General features: G+C 39.5%; 1 protein-coding gene across 1 annotated transcript; it reads left to right on the top strand.

Moving 5' to 3' along the window:
* The first annotated feature begins 1,255 nt into the window (after positions 1 to 1,255).
* ampd1 (adenosine monophosphate deaminase 1 (isoform M)) lies at positions 1,256 to 14,631 on the top strand. Its single transcript, XM_014974255.2, has 15 exons — positions 1,256 to 1,365; positions 5,291 to 5,456; positions 5,591 to 5,723; positions 7,597 to 7,762; positions 8,086 to 8,305; positions 8,683 to 8,812; positions 9,063 to 9,257; positions 9,427 to 9,558; positions 10,563 to 10,726; positions 10,911 to 11,037; positions 11,183 to 11,346; positions 11,458 to 11,578; positions 13,578 to 13,751; positions 14,002 to 14,112; positions 14,224 to 14,631. Exons 1-15 carry the CDS (start codon positions 1,344 to 1,346, stop codon positions 14,377 to 14,379), a joined length of 2,181 nt encoding a protein of 726 aa, XP_014829741.2. The 5' UTR covers positions 1,256 to 1,343; the 3' UTR covers positions 14,380 to 14,631.

Raw genomic sequence — 14,631 nt, 5'->3', positions numbered from 1 at the left:
CAACCTTTTCAACATGTCAATGTTCTTCTTAGACCTCTAATGAGCCATCATTTGATCCAGGTGTGTTAAACCAGGGAGAGACTAAAACATGCAGGATGCCGGACCTCCAGGACCCACTATGGGGACCACTGGTCTATGTGATGCTGTTCGTTTTCCAGTGCTCTCCAACACTCTGCACTACAAAAACACTGAATCTTACCAAGTATTTTTGGTCTAGTTTCTAGTGCAGATTTCTTAGTACACTTGAAATAAGACAAAACTTACTTAGTTTTTCAGCAAGATACATGAGCTTGTTTTAAGTAAATAATTCCTTAATGTTGATGAACAAGCTCTTGTTCCACTGGCTGATTATTTCATTTATGACACTTTCAATCATTTTATTTAGAACATTTTTTAAATCAATATTAAAGAATTATTGATGTACATCGTGCTAAAAAGCTACTTGTAAGAAATGTGTACTGAAAACTAAACCAGAAATACTTCACATAACAGCTCCATTTAATCTGGGATTAAATCCACACAGGTTTATCCTGCTTAATAATGATCAGACTCTCAAAGTCAGCTAGCTTCACTGGACTTTATTTGACAGCAGACAGAGACAGATTCACTTTTCAGATTTTAATTATTAAAAACATATTAACAAATATCACTCTCAATCCTCCTCACATCTGTGTGGTGATCAAAATTCACTAACGCACATTAAAGTTTGTTGTCCTACTGTGACAAAATATGAAAAGTTCAAGAGGCAAGACAGAGTATTTCAAGAATGTCTTCATTCTAGAAGCATTGCTGCTGGTTTAGGAAGGCAACAAGTCCCACAGATGAGCTGTGGGCTTCTGATTTTCCAAAGATGGATGGAAAATCAGAATAACCCAAATAAACCATAATAAACAGATTTTTCAGATCAAAATTAAACAGTCACAAAAAATGAGACAATATTTTCTGAATTTCTCCTGGAAACTTCAGCAGGATTCGTCATCCTTTCTCTTTTTATTGGTCACCAAGGTGTTTTATGACCCTCCATTAAATACCAGCTGAGCACCAACCAATCAGCTTTACTGTCCCTTGCTGCTGTTAGGCTGACTGCCACACACACGCACACTCATCACTTTATGAAAACATTATGCCTGTCAGTGAACCTGGGTGCACACAGACACCCTAAAATAGATGGCAGCCCCCCCACCCCCTCTTACATGAAGGCACGTTCATGTGGGGCGCAGCGCGTCCTGCGGACACGTGAGACAGACTCGATTTAACGGAGCCGGCTCCACGCAGGGAGCTTCACTCCGGCGCACTGACCTCCTCTCCTTTCCACAGGAAGCGACTTCTGCAACGCCACCGCCATGCCCAAAGTCCAGGTGCCAGGTGAGTGTTGGCATAGCAACCGCAGGCTGTCATGACTGGAGGACTGAAGCTTTTCATGGCATTCTCTCAGGTGTTCCACAAAAGATGTGGTCATCATGCTGAACTTTTTGTTTTTATTTTGTATTTTAAAAAATAACCCGCAGGATGGAGAAACATTAGAAAACTTGAGAAAAGGCATCAGAATGAAATGCAGAGTTGAGCAGAAGTAGAAGTATCTCTACTCTTATTTGAGTAACTTCACTGAATGAAGAACAAACTTGTTTTGACCAAAAATCCACCAGACACACACCTACAAGCTTCGTTAAAGTTTCATAAGTTTTACATTGAAAGAAATTTATCTGGAGAATTGTTTTCTTTTCCCTGATTTTGTCATTTGTCACTATGTTCTTTTATATTAATATTTTAATTTATTATTTCTTTTATATTAATTATTTCAATTTTGTTCATTAAAATACCTCAATGACAAATAATTTTACATTCTGGTGAGTCTACTGATGTAATTTTAAAATATTAAATGTTTGATGTTTTGATCAATCAGGACCAGAGTAGATTTTTGACCAATTACTTTTTTTATTCATCAGTGCAGTCTTTGGATACTCTACCCACGTCAGTAAACACATCACATCTTTTAGCTTTTCATAGTAAATTCACATCCTCGCTGTCAACTTTATCTGCCAGTTCACTTTGTTTCTGATGCACTTCATTTCAAAATAAAGATTGATCTTGACTTGTAGCGAGTTCTTATCATTTATTGCTGCAACAGTCAGGGGGATTTGATAAAGCTATAATAAAGCAGAATATAGTAACTGCTTCAATATCACCTCTGAAGGTGCAGCAGGATGATGATAGACGTGACTTGTCAGCTGAGATTCCTTGATTAATGCGGGATGAGCGCAGATCGAGTAGTTTTATACTTCTTATCTTGGCTCAAGGGCGTAGGTTTGGTCTAAGTTTTGGTGGGGACCTTGACACCCCCCCGCCCCCCAGGCAGCACAGTGAAATGCCCAAGAGCACCGAACATTTTTGAGAAGGGGGAGCAAACCACATTGGCTTAATAACCCCCTCCCCCCAACCATAACCATATCATACATCAACCAGATACAGTCATACTCAGCAGATCAGTTCAAGAACACTTTACTTTTTCCTTTACAAAATTCAGCAAACGTTACAAGTAAGATCAAAAGAAATATCCTCTGGATACAGCAAACACAATTGCAGATAAGAAGAAATCAATAATAAAATAAAAAAGAAAAAATATTACATAATTAACAGACCTATTCTACCTCACATTCAGTGCTGACCTTACTAAACACCGGACTTTACAACAAATGCGTTGCGTGATAGATATCTAACTTATGGGTCCACTCACTGTACTTACAGCCGACGTAGCGAAATAACTTCTAATGTCTGTCCTTTTCTTTTTTGGTGGCGACATGGTCTCGGAGACTCAGAAGGAGACGCGTGTGCCCAGCTAGCCGCCGCCTTTTGCAGCTAATCAAAGAACGTCCGACGATTCAACTGACTCCCCCTCCCCCCCCGACAGCACCGTTCCGACACGGTCTCGGAGGCTCATAATAAATGTCAAACTAAGAAGCTTCCGTTCCGCGCACCGCCTGTTGCTGCTAATCAAAGATCGTAGATCCACGTTCTTTGAGCCAATATGGCAAAAATTGGTCGGGACTTTTTCATATCCCGTGAATATTGGTCGGGACATGTCCCTACCGTCCCTACCCAAACCTACGCCCATGTCTTGGCTCATCCAACCTCTTCTGATTTCTTTGGTTGTATCAGATCTGCAGCATGAAGAAGGTTAATTTTGAACCAGAGCTCTGATGGGAGCTAATAATAGGCTTGCCTTTACCAGGCAGGAGGCATCTGGCATGTAGTGTAATGTAATGTAGTAGTAGTTGGTGGAGAATGGGATTTAGTCTGATAGTTCTACAACAGTGTGGATCAAAACTCAAATCAAATCAAAGGTGAATGACCAAATAACACAAATCAGCCAGAAGCAAATAGCTTTTCTTCCAGAGCCAGCTCATGATATTAGAGATATGGCTCCCCACTCAGGGCGGCATGGTCATGTGGAATGGGGGCTGGCAACAATGTTACCTGTTAGGTTCACTAAAATAAACCCTCCTGCAGCCTTCTGTAAGACTGAACTTGGCATTTGATACACAGCAATTCAGGATAATGTCATACTGAGATCATGCTAACATTATCGTCATGCTAAGGTCAAGCCACAGTCATGCTACAGTCATGCTAACATCATCCTAATAGGTTTCTAATTGTATGTGCCCATTTTATCTTATATTTATTTTCTATTTTTTTAAATAGTGTACTATTCTTGAGTTGGAGAAACAGAATTCCAATGTGCTTATACATCTGTGCAAATGGTAATAAATTCTATTCTATTCTACTCTTCATTTAATCACTTCTCATTCAAAATCTGAAATACTTACAGCAGCTGGATTAGTTTCCAGTAAACAAAGAGCTTTTCAAGCACAGCTGGAGATTTTTTTAAACCTTCAAAATAAACAAAAAAAGTCAAAACAAATGTATTCTTAATTATTTTATTTAGACCAAAAAATGAAAGCCACTTCATGCAAATGGTTGGAATTGTGATTGAAATATTCCACAACTACTGAAGGTTCACTAACATTTATGTTTTTACTTCTTCATATAACACAGAGCTCCCCCACTCATTTTCTGTTTAGTAAAAATTCACTTTGAAAAAGTTTATTTTATAAAAAAAAGTAATGAAAGCTTTGAACAGAAGAGGCCATATTTATGATAAATGAACTGAATGTGGAAACAGCACAACATTTTCAGAATGAACTGCTTTTAGGACATTCGCACAACAAACTCAAACTCAATCACAAGTTATTGACCTAAACAGTTGGAACAAGATTTTCACAAATGGTTCTTAAAGCATCTGTAAGTGCCTGTAAAATCTACAGCATATTTTTTCCAGTTCTTGTTTATTTGACTCAAAGTTGCTCTGCTGGGAAATCAGAAATCTTTTGCATGTGTTGTGAAAATGCAGTTACCATCTCTTTATGAATTCACTGATTTAACTTATGAAGAAGCTGATGAATTCATGAAACCGTTTTCATGATCATCCTCACACTCCTAAACCCTCATCTAACCTCCAGGTTCCCATCATTTTTTACTGAAATAGAACATCTATGATTCTTTAATTTTAATATGTGGCTGTTTACATGATTATAACATTTCTAACTGATGTATTTCTAACCCTCTCTTTTTGTGATTTTTCTTCTGTTTGACGCAACTTTCCTGAACGGTACAATCAGTTCAACAGAGTAAGTATGGAAGCTCAAAAGCCAAGCATCATTTTCAGCTCCATGTTGGATTAGTCGTGTTGTTTTAGACTTTGTTGGCTGTAAAATAGGAGCATGTAACAACCAGACACTCGCCCTTCTTTCTAATATCTATCAATCAGACTCACTTCCAGAACTGTCCCTTTTTCTTTTTTATCTAGTCCTTGCAAGGAGTCAGGCCTTCTTGGTTTCCCAAACGTTCAAAAACTCTGGAGAACGATTGGTTTGACTGCTATGGTTACAAGAAAGTCTGACACCTTGAAAGCAAAGATACTTGCAAAAGAGGGTTAAACATACAAGTCTGGACTTGTGTGTTGAAGATATTAAGTCTATAGATCTGTTGTCAGAGTTGCAGATTTGTAGTGTTTGAGTCAGTCTTTGGTCATATCTATTCAACGCATGTTAAGAAGTCTGTATGCATCAGTTTAAATAAGCTTTACATGTGACCGTCATGTATATGGCTGTCATGTTTCTGCAAACTAGATTAGAAGTTGGTCCTGAATGTGGTTTGAGCAGAGCTGTCCAGTCCTGCATGGGGTCACGGACGATACATTTGAGTTAGTAAAAACGTTTGTCACGCCCGACAGAGACTGATGACAACATGAGGGCCTTTGCTGAGAAGGTCTTTGCATCAGAGACTAAAGACGAGCAGGTGCGAGATGAAATCTCGCTGTTTGATGTGGCTGAAGATTGTCCCATCCTTCACCAGGAGATGGCACACCACCTGCATGCTGATGATAATGCAGAGAAACGGTGAGACGAAGCACGCCGCAAAATAAAATAAAAATAAAAAAATCCAGATTTTTAAATTCAGGGTTAGCTCACATAGTTCAAAGTGTAAGAGTGAGCTCACTGAAGTGTTTGTGATGTTTGTCTCCGGCTAACAGCAAAAGGCTTCAGCGCAGCCGTACCATGGCCGCCCCCCAGGCAGCTGCTGCCCCGGTGGTGGTGGACACCCCCACCTATCTGGAGGTCCCTGACTTCCAGAGAGTGGCCATCGTTGGTGACTACGCTGCTGGGGTACAGTCTACTTCCTGGAACGAGCTGGAAGACTCGAAGCTCAACTACACTACATAAGCCTAAACTAGTGACTTATTGTGGCATACGTTTATTTTAATGAAAGTGGGGAAGGAGAAAAGTATTTATTATTTACTTTCAAAGTATTACAAATGAGGTTGGAATGCCGCTGTTACCATCATCCTAATCTTTAGCTTCCTCCACAGAGTCAGCTTCCAAAATATAAATATTACTACTAATATTAGTCAGAAGACAAATGTTAAATTCAAATCTGAAAATAAATCCAAATCTGGTAAGAGTAAAAAAAATAAAACTTGGTGCCTTCGAAGATTTAGTACAGATTTGGATTTTACCAAATCTGTACTAAATCATGGTGGGTTTAAGAGGAAGTAGCCCCCCATCTAATTCTGCCCAGGGCCTCATAAAGCCTTGTTCTCCTCCAAGCTTTTTGACACAGTATACTCCCTAAATTTTTCAAGTCTGAACTTTTGTCAAGATGTCATTGTAATGAAGAAATGTTAATAGTCTGTTGCTGAATAACTGGTCTGATGAGTATTTTTATTACAGAGAAGTGTCAAAATATATGGCAAACTTAAAATTGGCAGTATGTTGATCACAGGTGTTGTTTTCACTTCCCTGATATTAAATTTCACTGACTGCATGTTTCAGTGAATGAGCGGCCATCACCAGAGGCCAGGGCCGGATCGGAGCTCAGGTTTCAGGGATATGAGTTTGGTATCTCCAGTTCCGGAAAGGAACGCTGTAGATGAGCTGGCTTATGTCTGCTGCAACTGCAAGTCTCCCAGTTAGCATGAACCCACCTACTCTAATAACAACACAAATTCTACATACAGACAGACATTTTGTAGGGTGTGTAGTTGTAGGTTTGATTCCACCTTACCCCTGTCACATGTCGCACACTGATCTGTGCACTGGTGTACAAATGTATGTGAATGTGGCTTTGACTGGTCAGTGTGACTGGAAAAGTTCAGTCTAGTTACCATTTTAAATAGAAAACATCTATGTGAAATTTGATAGATTTTTTTTACATCTTGTTACACTTTTTCAAAGGGGCAATATTATGTATTTTCCAGGTACATAGGACCATTTTATAACACAGTCAAATAACTATATTACCTTCAGTTGTTATAAAAATGCTGTACATATCAAACATGACAAAAGAAATTTGACTTTGTAATTTAAAACATTGAAATTGGGCTGCTGTCTCTTTAAAAACTCCTGCTCTTTCTGAAGCTCTGCTTTCAGAAAGTCATCATGACATGGCTCCTCTATTAACCCTTTAATAACATTTTCACAAGTGTTGCTCTGAGGAATAGCTCCTATAATTAACTCAGCAGGTGGAGCTAATTGCTGTTGGCTAGTCTGAAGGAGCTGAATGGGGAAGGGGAGCTCTGTGAGGCATTGGAAACTGCAGCTCTGAAGAGGAGCTTTGTCCTCAAAGGCGGGGCTAGGTCCACCCAGGCATTTTCAGCAGCTGCGTGGTTGCCATGGAGATTATAGGAATTCTCAAACATTCATGAAAGAATCAAGGCAACTCCATCAGTATGTTTTTGATGACATACTGATAGAGTATGTCATAGATGTTGAGCTGTAACACGACGTACAGCTCAACAAAGTAAATTTTTCTGATCCTTACATGCATAAATCAAATTTATTCAAGATAATACCAGCCAGCAAAACTGGAAGTATTTACTCTCCTTTGAAAAACTGGGCCAGCTGGATATGTCAGAACTCAGACCTTCTATATTTTTATTCATAAACTAGTTCAGTTGGCCTTTCAGATGAGGTCAACTCTAAAAAATGTTTTTAATAAACATGTACTGTATATTTTGTCTGTTTTTTCTCTTCTGAGCAGGTGACCATGGATGACTTTGAATCGTCTTGTAAGGGTCTGTACCGTGCTTTAACCATCAGGGAGAAATACATGAGGCTAGCCTATCAGCACTTTCCCAGAACAGCCTCCCAGTTCCTCCGTCAGATAGAGGGAAACACGTTCAAAGTTGAAGATGAGGTGCAGCCAGGTGAGAAGACAGAAAGACTAGTATTGTGATTTTATCTAAAACAGACAAGCAGGCTGTGCTGTGGTGGTGCAGGGGTTAAGCACAACCCACGTATGGAGGCCTTAGTCCTTGACTCAGCCGTCGCAGGTTTGATTCCTGGCCTGGCGACCTTTGCTGCATGTCTTTCCCCTTCTCTCATTACCAACTTTCCTGTCAATTAACTATCAAATAAAGGCCACTAGAGCCAATAAAACCTTAAAAGAAGCAGACAAGCATCATCCACAAAACAAGATTTATTCTTTGACTTAATGGCTTTTCTTTCTACCAAATCGTTGAATCCTCAGTCTTCAATGCTCCTCCAAAAGATGGGGAGGACCCTTTGGGCACCTCAGATCTGCCAGAGAATCTTGGCTATGTGGCTCGTATGAAGGACGGCCTCATGTATGTGTACAACGACGCTGCAGCTGCTGACAAGCATCAGCCCAAGGACCTGCCTCATCCAGACTACAGCACCTTCATTGATGACATGAACTTCCTCATTGCGCTGATTGCTCAGGGCCCGACGTGAGTCCATTCTGAAACGTCTACTTAACTTTCACTCTCTAAACGTTATGAAAACTATAATTTCTCTTGAACTAGAAGTGATTGACAGTGCAAACCACCAAACGCTGTCCAATAAAACAATGTTGTATAAGAAGGAGGATAAATGTCAATCCATGCTAAACACATGGGTTTTTAGCATGGGTTAACATGCTAAAAACACTGCCTCAGTGATGTTCTACCTGATGTGTTTTTATTCAGATTTGTTCTTAAGTAAATCTTTTGATCAGAAGATTGTCGGATTTACGTCTACTCACCATTTACAAAAACTCTTTGCTGTATCGCCCATAAATAGAGTTTAATTTCTTAGAATTTTCTACATGCTTGTATTTATTTTGCAGGAAGACTTACACTCACAGGCGTCTGAAGTTCCTCATGTCCAAGTTCAATGTGCATGAGATGTTGAACGAGATGGAGGAGATGAAGGAGCTGAAGATGAACCCCCACAGGGATTTCTACAACTGCAGAAAGGTACTGCAACAATTTCTGCAAACACAGACTACTATGAACGATTATAGACTAACACAAAACATAACGCGTAATAATTAATTAAACATTAAATTACCTGTAGGTTATAAAAAACAGTTAAAAGGGATAATATTGAAAACATGAGGAAAGCTGTTACTCAAACTGTTCCTCTGCTGTGGCTCCCTCTAGTGACCACATTCAAGAATTACACCAAGCGAAACCGTTATAATCTGTTATTGCCGTGGTGTTTCAGGTGGACACCCACATCCATGCTGCTGCCTGCATGAACCAGAAGCATCTGCTGCGCTTCATCAAAAGGTCTTACCGTGTGGATGCTGACCGGGTGGTGCACAACCTTAAAGGGAGGGAGGTCACCATGAGGGAGCTGTTTGAGTCCCTCAATCTGCATCCATACGACCTCACCGTGGACTCTTTGGACGTGCATGCTGTAAGCTCCTTTTAGGAATAGATCGCATCAATTGGATGTTAAAATATACCGTTTAAAAAATTTAAAAGGTCAAATTAACATGAATGAGTGCGTACTTAAAAAATATTCAACATCTACAGACTGTTAGAAAAAAATGTATGAAATGTGTTTATGAACTTTTTTTCTGAAGGGGAGACAAACATTCCAACGTTTCGATAAGTTCAATGCTAAGTACAACCCTGTAGGAGCCAGCGAGCTGCGGGACCTCTACCTGAAGACCGAAAATCACATCAGTGGCGAATATTTTGCCACTATTATTAAGGTCTGCTCGTACAAACTTAATTCTGGAATGCAATGAGTACTGTTTTAAAATGCATTTATATTGATTTTTACAGGACAAAAGTGTAAAGGAAGCTCTCACAGAAAATATCCTATAGTTGTAAATGCAAACATATCTGTAAGTTTTCATTTGAGCATTGTAGCTTATATGATATTGATAGCATAAATACCGATGTATCAATGTAGCTAGCCAATGCTAGAGAACAAGCTAGCATTGGATGTGGAAATAAACTAATGTTACCATATGCTAAAGACGCCAGTTATTGTGCTATAATCATAGTTTACAGTGTAAATATTTTTCCCTGAAGCACCAAAGTTAGCCAACATCTAAATTGAGCATAATAGGACATGTTTTAAATCAAAGGTACTTTTTTTTTATCCAAAGCTACTTTTTTACAGCTGCTGTTTGCTAACATGCAATTATCATAATTTCAACTAATTAGCATAAGAGTGAATCCTAGCATTTTACCAAAATTAAGCTTATGACAGTTTACATAGTGCTGCTAGGAGAGTAGTCAGAGTTATCTTATCTTACCAAACATGCTAAAGTTAGCACTTGTTAGCATTTTAAGATAATGATGGCATATAAGTTCCTACAGTGTTTATCAACAGCATTTTATTGTATTAGTTACCAGTCTGAATCAAGTATTGAAATCATTTAGAGATTCTCTTTTTTAGGATGTGGTCCTTTTGGTTTAGTTAGCCGAAGGTATCAAATGAGGCCTAAGAGGAGTATCTGCAGATAGGTTGTTTTATCAAGCTACTGTAATTCTGTTTAAGCAGAATTAGGGTTTTGACAGTGAAATCCGTAGCACTTCATTAGTTAAAAAGATTCAGGAAACCTGAAAAGTGGCATTATTGTTACATACACATGTAAAATAATAACTATGTGAAATTTCAAGAACTAAATTAAAAAAGTGTCAATTCATTATGATGCATATAGTCTTGAAATATGTTGAGCTTTATCTGACCTTGTTCTGACTACAGGAAGTAGCCAGTGACCTGGAGGAAGCCAAGTACCAGTATGCTGAGCCCCGTCTGTCTATCTATGGTTGTAATCCTAATGAGTGGGGTAAACTCTCCAGTTGGTTTGTAAAGCACAGAGTCTTCTCCCCCAACCTCAAATGGATGATTCAAGTCCCCAGAATCTAGTAAGTTTTCATAATTTTATAGAATGACCGCCTCTGTAGCATTTTTAACGTACATTTTTCCTGTTTTGGATACGGTTAAAGTTATCTAAAACCCTGAACCTATTTTGTATGTAATAAACATCTGTAATGCTGATAGTGGTCCAGAAGGGTAAATGATGTTCTTTTTCTGTTGTTTCAACCTCAGTGACATCTTCAGAGGCAGGAACTTTGTACCACACTTTGGCAAAATGTTGGAGAACATTTTCCTTCCCGTGTTTCAGACCACCATTGATCCACAGTCCAACCCAGAGCTCAGCATCTTCCTTAAGCACGTGAGTCAAGATGAAAATCTAAATATTAAGACAGAGCTTAGGAAATAATTATTTTGAAAACACTCTAAATAACGAGATAAAGATTGCCCTAAAATGAAACGTTAGTATTGTATTGAAGGTAAGCTGTTTTCCTCTTGTTGTGCAGGTGACAGGATTTGACAGTGTGGACGATGAGTCCAAACACAGTGGCCACATGTTCTCCACAAAAAGTCCAAAACCAGAAGAGTGGGACATTGTCAAGAACCCCTCCTACACTTATTATATCTACTACATGTATGCCAACATTGCTGTTCTTAACCAGCTGCGTAGGTCAGTATCTTTGCTTTCAAGCACAATTCATCTGACTCTAGAAGTAAAGCTCATGTTGGCTGTATCTTTGGGGATGTTTTTCTGTTTACATGCTTCCTTCTTGCTCTTTAGACAGAGAGGATTGAACACGTTCACATTCAGGCCGCACTGTGGTGAGGCTGGAGCCATCACCCACTTACTGGCAGCCTTTATGACTGCTGACAACATCTCTCATGGTCTTAACCTTAAAAAGGTCAGTCAGGAAACATTTTTTCAATAAGTGCCATCTCTTCTGCCAACCTTTTGTCAGGAAGGTGTGAAAGGAAGAGACTATTTTTTAAGGTTTTGTTGGTTCTAGTGGCCTTTATTTGAAAGTAGTTTGACAGGAAAGAGGGGAAGACATGCAGCAAATGTCACCAGACTGGGAATTAAACCTGCAACCACCGGCATGAGGACTAAGGCCTCAATACATGGGTTGTGCTTTGCCCCTGCGCCACCACAGCCCCAGGAAGAGACTATTTAATGATGGTATTTATGAACACAACTTAATTCAACTCATCAGACATCACTGAAGGAACGGTTGGGTAAGACAGACAGACAGACAGACGCACGCACACATGCGCGCACGCACAAACACACACACACACACACACACACACACACACACACACACACACACACACACACGTTTGTGTTGCTATCTTTGTGGGGACTTTCCATTGACTTCCATTCATTTCTACGGCCTAAACCTTACCTTTACCCTTTTCCTAACCCTAACCATCACATACCTAACCCTAACCCTAACCAAAACTCAATTCATACCTTAGCCCTATATCTGACCCCTGACCCAAAAACAAGGTTTCTCCTCGTGGGGACCAGGCTCCGGTCCCCACGAGGAGCGATTGGTCCCCACAACGTAGTATATGTCAGGAAAATCATCCCTACAAGGTATTACAAACAAACGCGCGCACACACACACACACACACACACACACACACACACACACACACACACACACACACACACACACACACACACACACACACTTCATTCATCCCTTTGAGATTTACCCTCAGGGAAATTGTAGTTCAGTCTCCCACACAGCACCAACACATCAAATCCTTAAACTTTTTTTTTTAACATTAGCATTTAGCCTGATTTTATAGTTCCTCTGTTTCTATTGTACTCCTGTTAGCCAGTGAGGAGTTGAAGAGTTTTATTGCATGAGGCACAAAGGAGTTCCTTAGTCTGTTGGTCCTGCACTTTGGAAGAAGCAGTCTCCCACTGAACCTGCTTTCCTGGCCGCTGATGACAATGTGCAGAGGGTGGCTGGTGTTGTCCATAATAGCCTCAAGTTTCTGTAATGTTCTTACTTTACTTTAGAAGTCCTGAAACAGTGCATAGCTTTCCACATATCAATAATTTTAAGTAATAAATATTTTTTCACTTCCAGCGGTTTGTAACCTGTTTGAACCCTTGAAACATATCAGTGTTTTCATCTGTTGATGAAGATGTTCCTTTAGTGTTAAATATATGATCAACTTGCCTTGGCAATAGCTGCCAGCACCAAAACAACTTGTTATGTTCACTATTTTTTGACTTACAACTAGAACGATCACTATTTTCTGATCGTTCTAGTTCTACAACTAGAACAACCTCAACTTTGATATGGGATTACAAAACATATGTAGCATTATTCTTACACAGTTCACCTTTTGGTATTGCAAACAAAGGCACTTCAAAATAAAATTACTTCCTGCTACAGGTGTTAAGAGACTCAATGTTAATCTGATTCCATTATTTTTGCTTTTATTATAAATGCAAATGTTTTGTTTTTGGTGAAATTGTCCTTTACACTTTGGTAATATTCAAAGTAATTCAGTTCCTAAAAGCTCTGGTACATCTTGAAAAATGTTCTGAGAAAATATCTTTAACTATTTATGCTAAATCAATCAGATTTCTTATTAAATATTGCTAAAGAAATATACTGCATGTATTGGGTGGGGCCAGTCCCAAAGCAAATTTCTGTCATTTTTAACCTAAAAACTAAATACTAAAGTATGTTAAATGCTAATTACTCTGCTTGTAAAGTGTTAGTACTGTCGATTGTATTGCTGGTTTTTAACAATTTTTTGCTAGTGACAGTGACAGAAAAATATTTTTGAAAGATTGGGTGTAAGGGAAACAGCTTCTCAGACTGCCAGGCCTTGACAAACTCATGATTTGTACCTGTCAATGTTTTTCCAAACAGAGTCCAGTTCTCCAGTACTTGTACTTCTTGACCCAGATCCCAATCGCCATGTCCCCTCTTAGCAACAACAGCCTGTTCCTGGAGTATGCCAAGAACCCACTGCTGGAGTTTCACCAGAAGGGCTTGATGGTGTCTCTGTCCACTGACGACCCCATGCAGTTCCACTACACCAAGGTCTGCGGCGCTTAGGGCTACAATGATGCACATAACAATCACATACTAAGTGCTGTTCACAAAGGCTATTATATATCCTATAGTTGTTTTAAGGTCAGAAGTTGGTCTTTGTGTTCAGTGTTTCACTGACATCTTTATGAATTGCCTTGTCCAACAAAAGTATGAGTGAAAAACACTGTACATTGGACACACATAAAAGAAACAGAACAGATGTATAAACCCTTTTTTAACTTAGTTTTTATGTTCACAGGAACCCCTAATGGAAGAATATGCCATCGCAGCTCAGGTGTTCAAGCTAAGCACTTGTGACATGTGTGAGATTGCCAGGAACAGTGTGCTGCAGAGTGGCTTGTCTCATGAGGTAACTAACATTATGACACTGCTTTAAATGAAAAACACCTTTGTATTCACCTGGCACCAACCAGGCTTGTTTCAAGTAGATCTGCTTCTCATACCTGGGCTTTGGTTTCAGGAAAAGATTCACTTCTTGGGTTCAGATTACCAGAAAGAAGGCCCAGAGGGCAACGACATCCGTAAAACCAACGTGGCTCAGATCCGCATGGCCTACCGCTTTGAGACGCTGTGCTATGAGCTCAACCTCATCAAGGAGGGCCTGAAGGTGGAGTGAACACAGCGGAAACACGCAAGCCTTTTGTCAAAGCTCACCTGAAACGGGTGTAGACAGGATTATGCTAAAGTTTTTTACAGGAGGACTTTGACAAAAGAAACCATTTGCAACATTTAAAGAAACAGACACTTCTGATGAACTACTGTGGGATCTTTCTGAAACAGAATGGTTTGGATAAATGGATTTCACTGTTTCTAGAGGGAGAAACATTATGCTCAACAATCAATGGAAATAAAACATTACAAATAACAA

The sequence above is a fragment of the Poecilia mexicana genome, unplaced genomic scaffold, assembly GCF_051168715.1.
Source record: "Poecilia mexicana isolate PSO_F unplaced genomic scaffold, ASM5116871v1 scaffold_7, whole genome shotgun sequence".
NCBI classification, from domain to species: Eukaryota; Metazoa; Chordata; class Actinopteri; order Cyprinodontiformes; family Poeciliidae; genus Poecilia; species Poecilia mexicana.
This window is presented reverse-complemented; position numbering and strand designations above follow the sequence as displayed.